Consider the following 16,843-nt stretch of genomic DNA (forward strand, 5'->3'; position numbering starts at 1 on the left):
ATCTGATTAATTTAGAGTGAAAGTTTTGGGAAGAAACCCCACGGCAGCTTAATCAAATTTGGCGTTTTTATTCAATCCCTTTAAGTATATCTACCTTCCATCGTATGAACGTTGTATTTAAGTAATTTCTTTCATTGTTCATAGCAATTTTTTTTCCTCATGTTTTGTCTTGGCCCAAGCAACTAATTGTTATTTAACATTCATTCCAGTTGATGTAATCCTGTTTCACGCCCTGTATTGTATGTTTAAACTGAACCTCTTTTGTCCCTCTACAACCCTCCTTTCCTATGTCCAACCCCCGTCCCTTGTGATTCCACCAACAGTCCTGCCTCTTTCCATCGCGACTGCTGCCTCATTCAAAAACTCTGTGCAGATTGACTTAATATGTAAGATCATTCAATGACACGATTATGCTGCCTCTGTTCATGAAGTACTCTGACAAAGACGATTCTCTTGGAGCCGAGATGAGCACATCTAAACATGTAGCTCTCTGTATAACTGAACGTGACATTACCCGCTGATGTAGTCATTGTGCATTTTCATCCAGACCTTGTGATCAATGCATGGCTCTTCTTAAGAAAGGAGGATCATCTTCAATGGAAAGTATGCGCTCTGTTCTTGAGCCACCATCTCGTCTCTTGCTTGAGATATTATCCCTTCATCTCATGGAAAGAAAGAGATACCATGCTGTAAGGGACATCCACCTGACCAATCCTGGGCCCTGTTGTGCAAAGAGTTACGATTGATCAGATCAATCGTAACTCTAACTCTATGGAAATCCATCAGAGTCATAATTTTTTCTATGAAAAATTTGCACAATGTCCTTTTTATGCAAAGAGAAGTGCAGTAAATTTTCAAGGAAACAATGAATGCATGAATATACATCACAGCTAGAAAATACTTTTAAACAAACATGCATAATAGATGATAGCGTCGCTGGCCGTCCATAGTTGCAATTGATCGGATCAATCAAAACTCTTTGTACAACAGGGCCCAGGTGCTTCTTGATCAACTACTCATCTCATTCAGTCAGTCAAGAGGAACATGGTTGAACCTACCAAGATGTTACCAGACAAGTGTCTTGTTTCACAAGACATGACGTCAATGACAAATACCAAAATTATGTGATAAATTTGCTCTTTGCCAGTAAAATGAATGGATAACTGAATCTTTTATACCTGATATTAATAACAAGTTTCATGAATCAGGTCCCTAAGGAGCAGTTGTTAAAAATTACTGAAACCTTTCCATTCAGTTGGCCTAGAGCTAATTTATTGATGAAAATCACTTGCAAAGCACTTCATGAAACCCTCCCTGGTCTTGACCTTTACATGGATTGATTCTGACCTGGAGAGTTCAGGGAGCTTATCTCAACTGTATCTTGTCTAGAAAGCATGTTTGGTAGGGATTAAGTGTGTCCGGCTATTGTGCATTGAATGTGCTCTCTCATGAATAAAGAACACGGTTCTGTACATTTGCCTTGCGGATACGTGTAGGCCATCTACCTTGCAGTTGTCTGGATTTAAAAGAATATGTCCAAACAGAGCACAAACTAAGACAGATGTTTCAACTTCACATATTAACAAATTTGACTGTCAACAAATTTCCATAGAAATAAAGTGGAAATCGTCTGTGATCAGTCATAGCATATATTATATTATGAGAGACAAAAACAATTGAAGAGAAACCGGTGAGTCTGGTCAATAGATTAGGGTGACAGACTTGTGAAAAGAGAATACTGGGGAAGGTTGCTGTGTAAAGTGGTATAATGTACATGTATCTTCATGTGAAAAACTATTACTCAAATACTGTGCTTTTTTTTACTCTCCTGTCCATCATGACATTTGTATTGCTATTATTCTCTGTGTTTGATTGTGTTGTCTCAGTAATCTTTTCATAAGCCCCGTTTTAGGACATTTTCCCTAGATTAAAGGACTCTTTATTGTATTAGCCATGCCATAAAATCAATTAATGACTGGAACCAAATTAGCCATCATACCAACTTACAAGTTCAATTGATTGAAAGCCTGTGTACAATTTACCTGAAAAATGATCATGACTAAAATCACGAAATTTGACTTAATACTTATCCTCTAGACATGTGATGTTCAGTTTTACTAAAACTCCTTATTTTTTTGTATCATTTATTTTTTTAGTCGTATTTTAGTCAGGGGCTCATTTTCTTTTCATTTTCTCTCTTTTATATTATATCTTTATTGGATATTCCATTGCAATCAGGGAATTTATTTTATTTATATCAGGAAAATTGAAATTATGCTGTACAGGAACCATATTTATTTCTTGTTTCTTAAATTCAATGTCTCAACAATATTGCATCATGATTGATTTTCTGAAACACCCATCTGTAAGTACGAATCAAATAGAATAATCAAAAGTACCGGTATCTGGAGAGAAATGATGTTCATAGTGCAAAATAACCAACACCCATTCTAATGTTAGTTTGTGTGTTACTTCGTATTTCTAGAACACAGGCTTCAGAGGCCCTACATCCCCAAAATGTGATTAAACATGTTCACCATGGCCTGGGCCCTGTCTTAAAAAGTTTTGTGATTGATGCGATCAATTGCAACTATGGAAAGCCTGCAATGTCAACACCTAAAATACTTGTTTGTTCAAAATATTTTCTAGAAATGATGTATATTCATACATTCCCTGTGTTGACAATTCAGTTGCTTCTCAATGTTTCAAAGGACATTGAGCGAATTTACAGAAGAAAAAATTATGACTTTGATGGATTTCCATATACTTGAGGTTGATCGGATCAATCGCAACTCTTTGTAAGATGGACAGAGGACATAGCATTTATTCTGTACCATGGTACAATTGGAACCTCCTTTGTGAATTTGGGCCTATGTGTGCATGGGCCTGTACTGGTTGCTTGTTTTGATTTTTAAACAACCCACAAGCAAGCACAATTGTCCATGCTTGAGTTCATTGATATTGCAATTTTTTTGCACACTTGGAAGCAGCTAGAAACGTTGGATTGCTGCTACCTAGGCTCGCTACACTGTGAGCCCGGCTTGCACCGTACGTCATTTGCTTGTAAAGGTGGTGGCATTTTCTAATGCCAGAGTTCAGGACGTAATCCGCTACACCATGACATCTCTTCACACGAAATCCAACTATTACGCAAAACGGAGATAAACCTTTTACTAGGACTAAACGTGCTCTCTTCTCACATTGCCTTCTTTCATCTGTCCCGTCGTTTAGAATGCACAGAATACTCAGCATATTGTTGAAATCAGGAGCGTAATGTTTTTGCAAGGTTCTGTACATTGAAGAAGTGTGTGTATGTGGGGATGGCCACATTATCATGTGTTATAGAGCAGTATTTTTCTCAAATTCTTGTATAGATTTCATGTTTGAAAGTGATGAAATGATGAAAAAAAATTCATGCAACCCACTTGTGATGCTACTATTGAAGTGAAAACTATTATAAAAAAATATGTATTGTTATATTATTATAATTATTACTATTCACTATCACTTGAAATCTGATTTCTTAGTTTCTCTAAGTCAGGGTTTTATAGCAAACCAAATGAGTTTTCTTATTTTTCTGTATGCACCCATGATGAAAATATAGTGAAATGAAAATAGTTGTATTTATTATATGACTTGATTTTTGTGTGTAGATAAAGCAGAGAGTATGAGTCGACAAAGTATAGAATCATTTGATTCATTTGGAGAGAGATATATTTTATGTAACACTAAGCTCATAACTTTTCCTTAGAAGTTTATTTTTTTCCCTGACCACTTACCCTTCAAATATTGTATTGCATGATATTATTATGTTTCATTTTATTTCATTACGTACTATCTACATGATTCTTGCAAATAATATAATTGTTGGCGGGATGTTCAATTCAATTTTACTTGAATAAAATGACAATTTTTCATCTTCGTGCTTGTGATTATTCCCTAATTGATGGATTTATTTTTTTGGTTCACACTTAATTTTTACAGATAATTGCAAATCACTTTGGTAGTCAGATGCAAACTTATTTTGAAAATGTAATATTCCTTTCCTCAGGGATATACTACATAGGGGCTTGAGACGATTTATTGCCCCTGAAATGCTATAAAAAGCCCTGGAAAATTCTCTTTCATTTCAATGTTAAAGCTTTTCCAATGTTGCAGATTGAGGCAGTAACACCACCTATGTTTGAGACTAAATGCTCTAAACATGGACCATCATACTACCACCCGGGGGGGGGGATGGGGGGGGGGCACTCACATATATTGGTGGTACGGGGACATGCCGCTTTGAAGACCCCCCCTTTTCAGACCTAAATTTCAGTTCTCTAGCATCTACATTTTACAAAATTTCCGTTCATAAGCCACCCCAACCAGCTCCCAAGACCCCTGTTACAAAACACCTTCGTTCCCAAGCCCTGCCAAAATTGTCCACCACGAGCCGTGAAAATCTACCGTACCCCGGATCGGAGAGCAAGCTACACGCACGGCTCCATCAAGCCAAAAGTCCTCAGCTACAATACAGAGCCAGCTATAGAGCGTGCGCGATCGCAGTCGTTACGATACAATGTGCCGTTCCCTGACCTCATTTTCCCCCGCCCTGTTTGATTTGATTTAGTTCTGTAGACCCTGTTCTTCACACGGCCAGGTACATTTTTAGTTCCCAAGACCCTGTATTTCACCCTTGTAGTCAGTTCCTTAGACCCCAATTTCAGTGTTTCGCGAGGCACACCCCCATAAAAAAATAATTTGAGTGCCCCCCCCCCCCCCGGGACTACCACAGTGGACTACAGAACCTGAATGAGTCCTATCCAAACTAGTAATGGATATGTGTCTGTAGTTTTATGCGCCATCACTTGACAGACATTACATCAACAGAAAACAAAACAAACCTCATTGAGACTGAATCATACCAATTACCAAGATTGATTTGTACATGGCTAGAATTATTTTTCCTCCAGTAATTTGCAGATTTTCTATAATTTGATATAAATATATATATTGCTGTTTATGAGCTTAGTGTTACATGAATTTGGTTCGTCAGTACCTCGTTCTCATGAAATTTGACATTGAAATGTGTGGTTATCTTATTTTATTACTTTTTAATTTACGTGCATGTTCATGTACAGGAGTTGTTCAAGGGGAGAAAAAAAACTTACGAAAAATTGAAATTGGAGTAAAGATGAAAAAAAAATAATAAAAGTGACAAATGTTTATGACTTGAATATTATGTGTCATGCGTCATACTTTCCTTGAGCTTGTGTAATATAATAATAATAATATGCAATTTCTTATATAGCGCTTAATACAAATGTTTCTAAGCGCTGCATACTATTACCCCGGCTTTAGCACGGCTACCCTGATCGGGCACATCAAGCATTTAAGGAATTCCTACCGGGTACCCATTTACTACACCTGGGTCGAGAGTGGCAAATGTAGATAAACGCCTTGCCAAAGGACGCTACTGCTGTGATGGGATTTGAACCCCGGACCGTGTGGTTTACAGTCCGGAGACTTATCCACTGAGCCACAACACCTCTATGTAATATGCCAATTTGCATAATGTGATTCAATTATCATTACATTATGATTCATCAGGGTCCAGTTTCATGAAAGCTTAGATATTGTGGAAAAGGGCACTTATTCTTTCACAAGGTTTAATTTTTACTTGTTTTGAGTTTCAAAAAGTTGTTTTTGCTCCTTCCAAATTATAGGACAGTGAAGTATATTGAATGCTAAATTATGCTGCCTTTTAGGTATTGATGGAGAGATGGTTAAAAGAAATAGAAGAGAAATGGAAGATAAGAAGTGGGCAAGCAGGAAGGCAAGAAAAGTAGAAGAGAAAGAGAGAGGAATAGTGGGACATGAATAAAGAGACAATGAAGAACAAAAGTGATTAAAGGGGAAGTTCACCCTGACAAAAACTTAGATTGTAAAAATAGCAGAAAAAAATACAAAATGTTGTTGGTTTGAGATCAAAGAATGAAAAAGTTCTTAATTTTAATTATTTGATTTGTGATTTCATATGCAAGCAGCTTTCCTACATATGACCATATTTAAGCATTTTATATTACACAACGTATGGGGTAGAGCTCTGCTGGTTTGTGATCCAAAACAAAAACGTTCTAATACTTAATCTGTAATGGATTTTCCTCAAACCTTGAATATTTTTGATTATTTTTTCTGCCATTTTTCAACAAAATTTTCTTCAGGGTGGACGTCCCCTTTAAAGGAAAGTGTCAAGATGGAGAGAAACAGTGATACATGTAGAGATACACATATGTTGGTACTCTTATAGCAATGATTTAAAAGTTAACATTCATTAACAAACTGCCACACTTCCATTGATGAGTGGATACCATGCGCGACCATGGGGTCTCGAAAAGCACCCTAAACACATATTTTCTGTATTCTGAAAATGCACCCCTTAACAAGTATTGGAAACAAAACGATACTCTTGGCAAGTATTCCCTGAATTGAACCCCTAAACAAGTACAGCGATATTTTAATTATGTAACAGATGTCGGTCGTCGATTTTACCCTTTACCTACATCATTGGGTTTAGTACGGCCACGCCTCGCGCAAATCGTACTGTAAACTCGTAGTGTTGACTGTTGGGCAAAAAGTACATCCTTTATAAAACATGTCTTAATTTTTTATACCCTTGCAAATTTTACCCTAAACACATAGCTTTCTTAGTGAAAATAGATACCCTTTTTTCATTATTTTAGTGTTTTTGACACCTTTATTACGAGAAAGTTGAAAAAGACATCCTTTTTACAGGTTTTTTTGGTCGCGCATGGTATCCACTCGTCAGTGTAAATGCCCCCCCCCCCCCCCCCCCCCCCGGATTTCAGGTCAAAATAATTGTCATTAGTTGATTTGGTACACAAAATGTTGCTAATCCTTGCCACACCATCTGAACAAGAGATTACAAGAATTTAAATAGAAGTACACACTATAACTTTGTACAGTCAAAATTTTGCATAAGCTTGATCATCTGGAACTATTCATTGGATAAGTCTTTCATACATACGTCGGCCCTCACAAAATCAAATAATTGCTCAAGTCAAAGTTATTTTGATGTGGTCCAATTCATAAAGCTGTTCGTTAAGTTAAAAGCGACTTTACGAACAACTGGTGATCCTTTCTCGTGGTAAATGATCAGTGATTATTTAGCAAGAAAGAAAGGACCACCAGTCATACAAACAGCTTTAATATAAAACACACACCTGGGGGAGCCCCATTTCATAACAAATTCGCAATAAGTTTAATAAAGCTACTGAAATCATTCAGTTTGACTGGCTGATGGTATTTAAACTTGTTTTAGGAACTGTGTATTTGTAATTATAAACAAGCATTTAAGAAACAGGATCCAGATTATAGAAGAATGCGTTATTTGCCTCTTCTTAGTCAAAATTCACCCAATTCAAACAAGATTTCTGAGCCCCAAAGAGATTCGACTTCTGCAGATTCACCTGCATGAAAATAAAAATGATTTTTTTTATATTATTGTGCAATACTAAGTACAAAGTAATTATCTGAACAGAATGCAGCTGGAGTGTTTCATAAAGCAATTTTATCAGTGCTTTTAACAAGCAGATTTGCAGTTGGCTAATCAGATACAAGGATTTGGTAGAAAACACCAATCACAACATGAGATGCTACAACCAAGGAGCTTCTCCTTCCTACTACAATCTACAAGAAACATGCAGAAGGAAATAACAAGATTCTAAATTTCAATTTTATCATATTTATTTTACTCATACATAGAAAAACATTATAAAATGACACTCACACACATATTCAGTTGTTACCATAGACATGTGAAATATAATTTCCCATGGCATACAACCAACTTTAAGATGAATGATCAAATTATCGGCAGCATTGCAAGATAGTGTAATTAAATCAAGTGTTGTACATGAGTGAGAAAAGAGTTCAACACCATATAACGTATAATTGTGTGGAAATTGTATGTGACTGTAAGATTCACATAAAATAGAAATTGAAACAAGATTACACCATAGTTGGTTAAAAAATATGATTTAAAAAATATCAATACAATTTTTTTTCAAATACAATGCTCTCATTAAATTGGGGTAAAACATATCTTTGTATACGTGAAAATGATCTCTTCCATGTTTTAAACTTAGCCTCCGAGTCTAAGATTGAAAATGATTTAGCATTTTGTTAGGATCTCGAGAAAAATATAACAAATAAATTGAAGCCATGTGAAACTAAATTACAACACGTGTGTATCAATCATACATCGGGACCAGTTTCATAAAAGTTGTGACAATCAACTGCAATGAAAAGGTGAACACTGCTAAATGTTCTATGTTCTTGCAGAAAGAGTTGCATTACAAGACAACTTACAAGTCATAAATGTGTGTTTATGATTAATTTTCATCAAATTGCGTTTAATTACTGGAGTATCATTTGATACCATGGACCATTGTTAATCGTCCATTCCTACAGTATACTTCTGATCAGTGGGTGTAATATTTGTCCGACAACTGTCGGCGATGACTAAATTAGATGTTGTTGATTGGCTGATAATCACTGGCCTCTGATTGTTTCTATGGCAACAGTCAGAGAATTTTTTTTTTTCAATGCTGACAACTTTTATTAAATGGTCCTCAAATTTTTCAAGCCCAACTGGAATGGACACTGGATCCAAAATAATGCAGGCACATATAGACCTCTGGCATGGCATTAAAGCTGAAACACAAATCTCACAACTTATATGTGATTCAACTATATGTTCATGTCATTAAAAAATATGAATGATATCCTAAATCAACTACCTTCACCCCCACCCCCCCCCCCCCCATCCCGAAAAAGAAACCAGGCATTACAAGCATTTTTCATTGATAATTGGTTAAAGCAAAATGAAATCACTTCATTCTTAAATGCATGATTTCACTTTTCAAGTCTTCATGATTATTCAACATTGAAAAGAAAATACATTCTGTGTTGAGTTGAATGCATTCCACTGACAATGATAATGAAAAAAACTACAAAATACATATGATCTTAGAGGCAAAGGTTAACATTGATTTGACTTGTAAGAAATCAGAGCTGCAAGGTCCCAGTTTTCAAGTGTCAGTGATATGTTATAAAAATGAATCCCAGAAGAATAAGAAATCATAGAAATGTTAGATTTAGTAAATGATGATTTCTCAGTCAGGTATCTTGAAAGTGGCAGCAGCTCCCTGAGTGATTTCCTAATTCGCGAAGTGAATAAGGCCTGGCGAGCGCAGCCAGGGCCTCTTGACATCTATTGGTAAAAACAATAAAAAACAAAAGAAAGTCTGTGAAATTCGACTCAGATGTCAAGAGGCCCTGGCTCGCTGCGCTCTGCTTTGCTATATCCTTCACTCGGGTAGCAGCCGCCATGGCCTCGACAAGAGGCTAGAAGTGTATACACATATTTGATTTTTTTTTTCATCCTAGGTGTTTTTTTATAATCCATATGAACAATATTAACTTTAAAAAAGACCTTTGTAAAGTTATCCTATATGCCTTTAAGTGAAATGATGGCACAAAAGGTATAATTGCATTTTGAGCACTTTGACATGGTTGAAAATTAACTTGATATAGAAACAATGGCAAAATCAAGTTTAGTCATGTGTAAAGAAGTTAGATCAATGCCTTGCTTCTTTCAAATTTGTACATTTTGATGAAAACAGAAAAGTACTGTCATGGAGTAGTTTATTGAAGCCTAGAAGTAGAACAAATTCATAAAAATATATGTATTCTATATGACATTCTAGGGCAGAAAACTTCCAGTCCTCCATGACACACTGAAATGATATAAAGAGTTCCAATGTTTATTTGCTAGCCATGAGGCAAGAGAATACTTGGATCAATGATGTTTCATGACTTTCCAGAAAAGTGATCAGTATGAACCCTGTTATTAAGTATTCCACCTATTTGGGAAAATGATTCCAAGTTCCAAGCCTTTTCACTGACACTATTCACAAATCCAGAACAGTCAAGATTCCTTGTCATTAACATGAAAAATATTACTGTTTAGAATGTTGATTTTCAGATATACATATCTCAGTGAAATGGTAAGTTCCTTAAAAATATGTCTATTTCAGTGTTTTCCGAATCAATAATTGATACACAAAGCCACATGAAATATGTACACATTCTATTTCTGAAGCTTTTGAAAATAGGCCTACACTAGTTATAAACAAAGGTTCAAAATTCTCACAGAAATTGCAGCAATCAGTCATGACAAATGCAATAAAATATCCATCTCTCACTTCTAAGTAAAAGAGGATATTTTCTCTCATTTGTTAATTGTTACTCATGTTTTTGTACACCATTGGCCTGTTAGTTTTTTTTTAACAAATTCAGTGGAAGATGATTTCTTTCATTTTATTTACATTATGTACATTTCTACAGTTGGCCATTACCGGTTATAGTCTGTAATAAATATAATCTGTCACATAAAGAAATCACAATGTCCCACACATTCATTTTGATGTCGCTTTATGATATTTCTCTAGTACTGTCTTCTTGTATGCGGCTTGGTTAGCCCACAATTCCGCAGCTTGAACATTGAGAGGGCTGTCATTATTTGGTTCTACAAGGGGAGGAACAAAAGGAAAAAAATTGATAAATACTTACAATAGTTATAAACTTTACTTGTCTGAGATAATAAAAATGATAATAATGAAACGTTTTTGTATAGCGCAAAATACATAAGCAAAGTTGCATGTCTCTAAGTGCTCTCCACTCCTTTTCACAAAAGGAGTGGAGAGCACTGGGTTCTTACATTAATTGTTTACAGAAGGGTGAATAAATGTGTTTTCAAGCTATTTCTAAACTTTTTGTATGGTTGTATATTTCTAAGATATTCTGGCAGATTATTCCGTAAAATAGCAGCTGCAAGTAAAAAGATCTTTCCCCATATGACTTTGTCACAGTATGTGGGACCTGTACTAATGACTTTTTACTTGAACGTAGCATTCTGTCAGGTTTATATGGTATTAACAATTCAATGAGATACAATGGAGTATATTGATGGAAACATTGGTAGGCAAATAGAAGTACTTTGTAGTGTATGCGGGATTGGATAGGTATACAAAAGCAGTACGCGTTTAGATAAATTACAATATTATCTATATATTATCTGTTTAAATTGAACAAGTGATGTTAGAAATAGGGCGTGGGTAATGTGAATTTACATAAGAAAATTTTGTGTGTTTCATTAAAAAAATATGTCTCAATTTTATTTCTACATTAAAAAAAAATACAATTTCTGTCAAAGATTTTATCTTGAAATAATCATTTGGAAAATACTAACTACTAGTGTTTTGGTATATGTAGTAACATATTATAATTATAATAATAATAATCATAACACACAAACACAATAACAACCTATTTGTTTTTCAATTACTAGAATTGAAAAGAAATAAGGTAGTAGACTCTTGAATATGTTTGTGATTCCAGTACTCACCTGCTAATAAGACTTGCAATGACATTAGAAGTGTTCTGACTTCATACAATGCTGACCACTTTTCTTTTAGGATGTCTAAACATATATTGCCATCTTGGTCGACATTTGGATGAAATATTGGGGTAACAAACTTGACTGTTGGAGCAACATACGGGTAACGTGAAGGGAACTCTAGAGAAAGCTTGAACTTTAGAGATTCGTAAACCTGGTCATAGAAAAAAACAAAAACAAAGAGAGGAGGAGGTTTATGTAATAGGTGAAAAATCAAACTGATTATTTGTATTCGTCTTTCTCTGTGTAAACTGAATTGTACACATAAGAGCAAAGTCAACCAAACTATGAATAAATCAATTCAGTAGGGTATACTTTTAAAAGATATATGATTTTGTATTGTATCTATGAATCATGACAAAGTATGGATACAACACAATTTCACCCTTGTACCTTATATAAATGCCTACAAGGAAAGTTGTTGATACTGAATAGGAGGGTGCGGTAATAAACTTCCAAAATGAAAAGCTCCCAAAGAACCACTGGAAATGATGGTTGTGCACAGCAGAGTCTAGAAAGAATATCCAACTCCCCCCCCCCCCCTCCTGAATAAATGTTTTACAATGAACAAAGAGGAAGTATGTGAAAGAGGCTTACACCCATAACTTCCTGCCTTTTCATCTCATGGTTGAACCAATCAAATAGGCTCTTACAAATCATTAAGTCAGCAAATAGCCAAGGATAAGTTCAGTTCCTTCAAATTTGACTGAGGGGTCAGACTTCTGCATATATGTATATATACAATGAAGTTGCTCTTACAAGTGATTTTACATACAAACTGCAATGACAAGATGGTTTCTTGATCCACTAAGGATTACATGCACCTAGATCTTATTCTGTTCAAATTATTTTTTGCTTTAATTCAAACAAGATTAGAAATACTGTGCTGCATCATGGACCACAGATTCTTTGTACTCATATATTGCTTTTTTTTGTTCATATACACCCCTATAGGTTGTTAATAAAGTCATACACCACTTAACTTAAATAAATTCAAAGTATGCCAAAAACACTAAAGTTAAGTCTATCACACGCTTATCCTTCATCAAACTCTTTCCCGTTTTGTAACGACATTCTTACCAAAGGTCATTGTTCTCAGTACCATTCCTATGCAGTATGCAGGCAAATTTATATATGAACAATCTTTCTAAAAATACATTTTTTTAATTTCACATTTTACATTTCCTAAAGAAAGCTGATGAAGTAAAGGTTGTGATGGGTTTGTCCATGCTTCCTCTTTGATTGACCTTACCGATCCAACAGGTCCATCTAGAGTTCCAATCCATCTGAATATGTTATCACCATCTGGAAACGCTGTAATTCCTTTCCCCATACATGACTTTTGACCAAAAAAAAAAAGAGAACACAAAATGATGAGTCATCTTCACATATTAAGAGACTTAATCTACAAAATGCCTTCACTAGTTATCAGTAAACACAAGAATGAATTTCAAAATAACTTACGGTAACTTTACCACATGAAAAGGAAAATTATCCTAGGAATACACTGTAAGTTAGTAAGCAATAAAACTGAATAAAAATAAAATAAGTTGAGTCATGAGAGCTTAGGAAACTAATTTATTGCCAAAATGTAGCAAAATTTGGAAGAAGTTGACAGTATTCTGTAAGGTCTTGAAGATGATACAGGCATCAGCTGAAATTAATTTCTTTGGTGTATTTTTTTTAATGTTTGGGTTTCTCCTTCTACACCTATGGAGGAGGTGAGGGAAGCAAGACATAAAGTACCAGTGAGTGGAACAATCAAAACAAGAGACCAAAGCTATCAATCTTGTTGATGATATTCTGATAGTTAAGTGTCTTGGTGATATCCCCATCAGGTAGAGAAAAAGAAATACATGCAAGATAAGTAGAGTGTACACCAGCCAAAGAAATATTTTCTGGGGACTGGTGCTACTTTTCACAATTTATTGCCTACATGTAAATCTGCAAAATTGGACAAGCTTTAGAGGTAAAAGATGGTAGTTGCAGCAAACAACTATTTTTAAGAAAGTTTTTTTTTTTTAAATCAAGCATAATTGTCAAAATATTATATGATACAGATCTGTGGCTTGTTGCATAAAACTTTTTACTTGAGAAAACTCTGGTAAAAACCGAAAACTAAGGTTAGTCTGATTTCTGCCATTGACTTTAACACAGGGTAAAAACTCCGGTAAAAACAACCTGAGTTTTCTCAGGTGAAAGGTTTTATGCAACGGGCCCCTGGTAGATGTAAACTTAATCTTTGTAAAATCTTGGCTCAAAATCGATAATTCTGATGATCATTTAGACAGAAAAGCATCATGTGGGACAGTGACATAGTGTATTAATATTGCTTCGAAAAATACCAGAGATGGAATTCCGTGCTTATTTTGCTCATTTCTCAGCAATTACTTTTTTCCTTCCATAGCTATTTGGCACATATTTTTTATTGAATACAAACAAACACTTTGGTGGTAATTGCTCTTTTTAGCATTTCGGGGCCAAAATTAGCCCAAGCCCTGTGTATTTTTTTCTATTTCCCAGGTGTACACTGACAATTTTAATAACAGTTTGGAGAGGGAGGACATAATTTATAAATAAATTCATAATTTGTTGGGGTTTAAGAAGCCTTACAAACCAAATTATTTACTACCTCAAGGACAAGTCCACCCCAACAAACAGTTGATTTGAATAAAAATAGAAAAAACCAACAATACTGAAAATTTCATCAAAACTTTAAGTTTCGCTTAATTTCACAAAATAGTTCTATGCACATCCCGGTTGGTATGCAAACGAGGGAACTGATGACATCACTCACTCTCTATTTCTTTTGTACCTTATTGTAGGAAATATGAAATATTCTAATTTTCTTTCCACTGTCCTGTGAAACAATGTTTTATTTCTGCCTGAACATGTGGAATTACCAGTGTTTAACATTTTATGGTTCAGTCAAGTTTGTCCTTATTGTCAAATCTGTAAAAATTGAAATAATTTATAATTCAAACAATAAAAAACAAAAGAAATAGTGAGTGAGGGACATCATCTATTCTCTCATTTGCATATAACCAAATTGTGCATATTATTTTGTGAAAAATAAGTGAAACTTTAAAAGGTCATAACTTTTTTTATTTCACAAACGATTTTGATGAAATTTTCAGTATCATGCTTGTTGGATTTTTCTCTTTTTATTCAAATCAACTTTTTGTTGGGGTGGACTTGTCCTTTAAGAATTACATAAAATATCATAAACATGATAAACATCTCATGAAATGGGGATAATCTTCAAGCTGTAACCAAAATATTTTTAGAGCACTACTCACCAACATCAGGGTCTTCAATTCTTTTTGCAATCTATAATGAAATGATAAAAATAAATAACACTAAAAAGAGATTCGGGAATAAAAATATTAATTACAAAGTCAACTTGACCTCTGCAAATACATGTATGCCGTAGCAATGATTTGAATCTGTGTGGACAATTTGCACAAGCAAAGTAGATTGAACGTTATCTATTGAAAATTAAGACAAATATAATTCTCTAGAACAAGTCTACCGGTAAGTCAAAATGTCCAGGGGTGGTATTCTGAGGTCATTTTATCTTTAAAATATTTTATTTTATCTCTTAAAATGAAATTGGTATTCTGAGACGAGATTTTATCTCTCAGATAAAATTTTAGTTTTTATCTTGCGTATAAATTTTATCTTGCGTGTCTACAGATGATACGCAACAGAACAATGCCTGCGTACACATACCCATCGCGTATCTGGCCTTTGCAACGCAGATGATGTGCTTGCGCCCATGTTACTTTGAAGAAAAAAATAAAATAAACTTAAAAGAGGGTAGAGGCTATTTTATCTCTGTGACGTTGATTTCACCAGTATTTTTAGGTAAATTAACCCCAAATGATGACATGAAAATGAAGAAAAATTATATATTTATTGAGAATAACACCTTAACGTTGTTCCTGTACAATCAGAGAGTATTTCATAAGACTTTTCTTGACTAATATTGTCTTTGAAATGATGCTTGAAAAGATGCGATATAGACTTCGAAAAAAGATGAGAATATTGTCCTTTTTGTTAAAAAGAAATATCCGTAAAGACGCGCAAGCGTATAGTGCAAGCATATTTGAAGTCAATAAATTGACGCAATCTCACCCCTTTGCCACACCTCCTGGCGGAATGGATTTTAATTGGTTGAGTGATATGAGAGAGCTATAAAAGCATGTTTCTAATTGGATATTGATTAAAAAATGGGTGTGTCTTACAGAGATAAAATGGTTCTCAGAATACCAATTCAGAGAGATTTTAAGGGCATTTTATCTCACTGATTTTAAGTAACGGAGATAAAATGGATCTCAGAATACCACCCCTGGGGTGATTATTTGGTATTCTGAAAATTGTCTTAAATATTCTTGTACTGTAACTTTTGATCTTGTAACTCAGCAAGATAACAAATTGTCTCAAATCGTATTCTGAAAATTGTATTATCTCTGTATGACTGTAACATTCCCTATTTTATCTCTGATCGACACGCCCAATATTTTATCATCAACCAATCCAATCAATAAGCTTTTTTAAAGCTGGCAGCTTGCTGCCTAAACCGTGAAAGACTAGTTTATGCCAACTGACCAATGCCATAAATTTAAAACGTCTCTTTTTTTAGTTTTGAAAAATGGAACAATTTGATCCTATTCCTAGATTTTGTAGAAATAATTTATTTCGTGCAATCGCATGGTCATGGAAGTGTTTTATCTGGACTCCAGGATAGAATGAGGAATGTCCAAAGAAGAGGAAGAATCAGCTCAAAGAGAGAGTTGAATGCGTCGTGCCTTTTGATTTTCCCGTGCACGGCGGCGGGTACGCGTACGGTAATGAACCCTTGGCTTGGGTGCTCCAGTCCAAACCCCACCGCCATGGCCGCCATGCCCATGCCAGCCCCAGTCCAGCGCCAAGGCTTCTTCACTTACCGTAGACTGACGGAATGCCCATCTTTTTTGCTAGGTGAATTACAAGATTTGTCTTTTCTCCTTTGTGCAGCAATAGCTAAAGCAGGGTCTAAATTCTGGGACGCCATTTGAGATGATTTTATTTCACTGTTCCGTGTCTGGAAATGTCTGACTGAACCAGGCTGGAGCTGACTGCTGATACTTGTCGTGGCTTTTGCCTTTGTGTGTGCGATCGCGATAATGCGGAAGTTGATTATGCACAATTGTTATTTAAAAATGGCTGCAATCGTGTTTTGTCCAATAACAAGTTAGCTTTACGAGGAGTCAGGTACAATTGGCCAATCATACTTCTTCTTTTGAAACACAAAGGTCACGTGCGAAAAGAAAAATC

The 16,843-nt window shown here is 35.1% G+C and overlaps 1 protein-coding gene across 1 annotated transcript; it reads right to left on the bottom strand.

Moving 5' to 3' along the window:
- Window positions 1-9,020: 9,020 nt before the first annotated feature.
- LOC121407529 (ubiquitin-conjugating enzyme E2 C-like) lies at window positions 9,021-16,704 on the bottom strand. Its single transcript, XM_041598659.1, has 5 exons — window positions 16,474-16,704; window positions 14,824-14,854; window positions 12,777-12,863; window positions 11,474-11,678; window positions 9,021-10,594 (listed from the first exon to the last, which is right to left on the bottom strand). Exons 1-5 carry the CDS (start codon window positions 16,578-16,580, stop codon window positions 10,485-10,487), a joined length of 540 nt encoding a protein of 179 aa, XP_041454593.1. The 5' UTR covers window positions 16,581-16,704; the 3' UTR covers window positions 9,021-10,484.
- Window positions 16,705-16,843: the final 139 nt, after the last annotated feature.

Source organism: Lytechinus variegatus, chromosome 2 (genome assembly GCF_018143015.1).
Source record: "Lytechinus variegatus isolate NC3 chromosome 2, Lvar_3.0, whole genome shotgun sequence".
NCBI lineage: Eukaryota > Metazoa > Echinodermata > Echinoidea > Temnopleuroida > Toxopneustidae > Lytechinus > Lytechinus variegatus.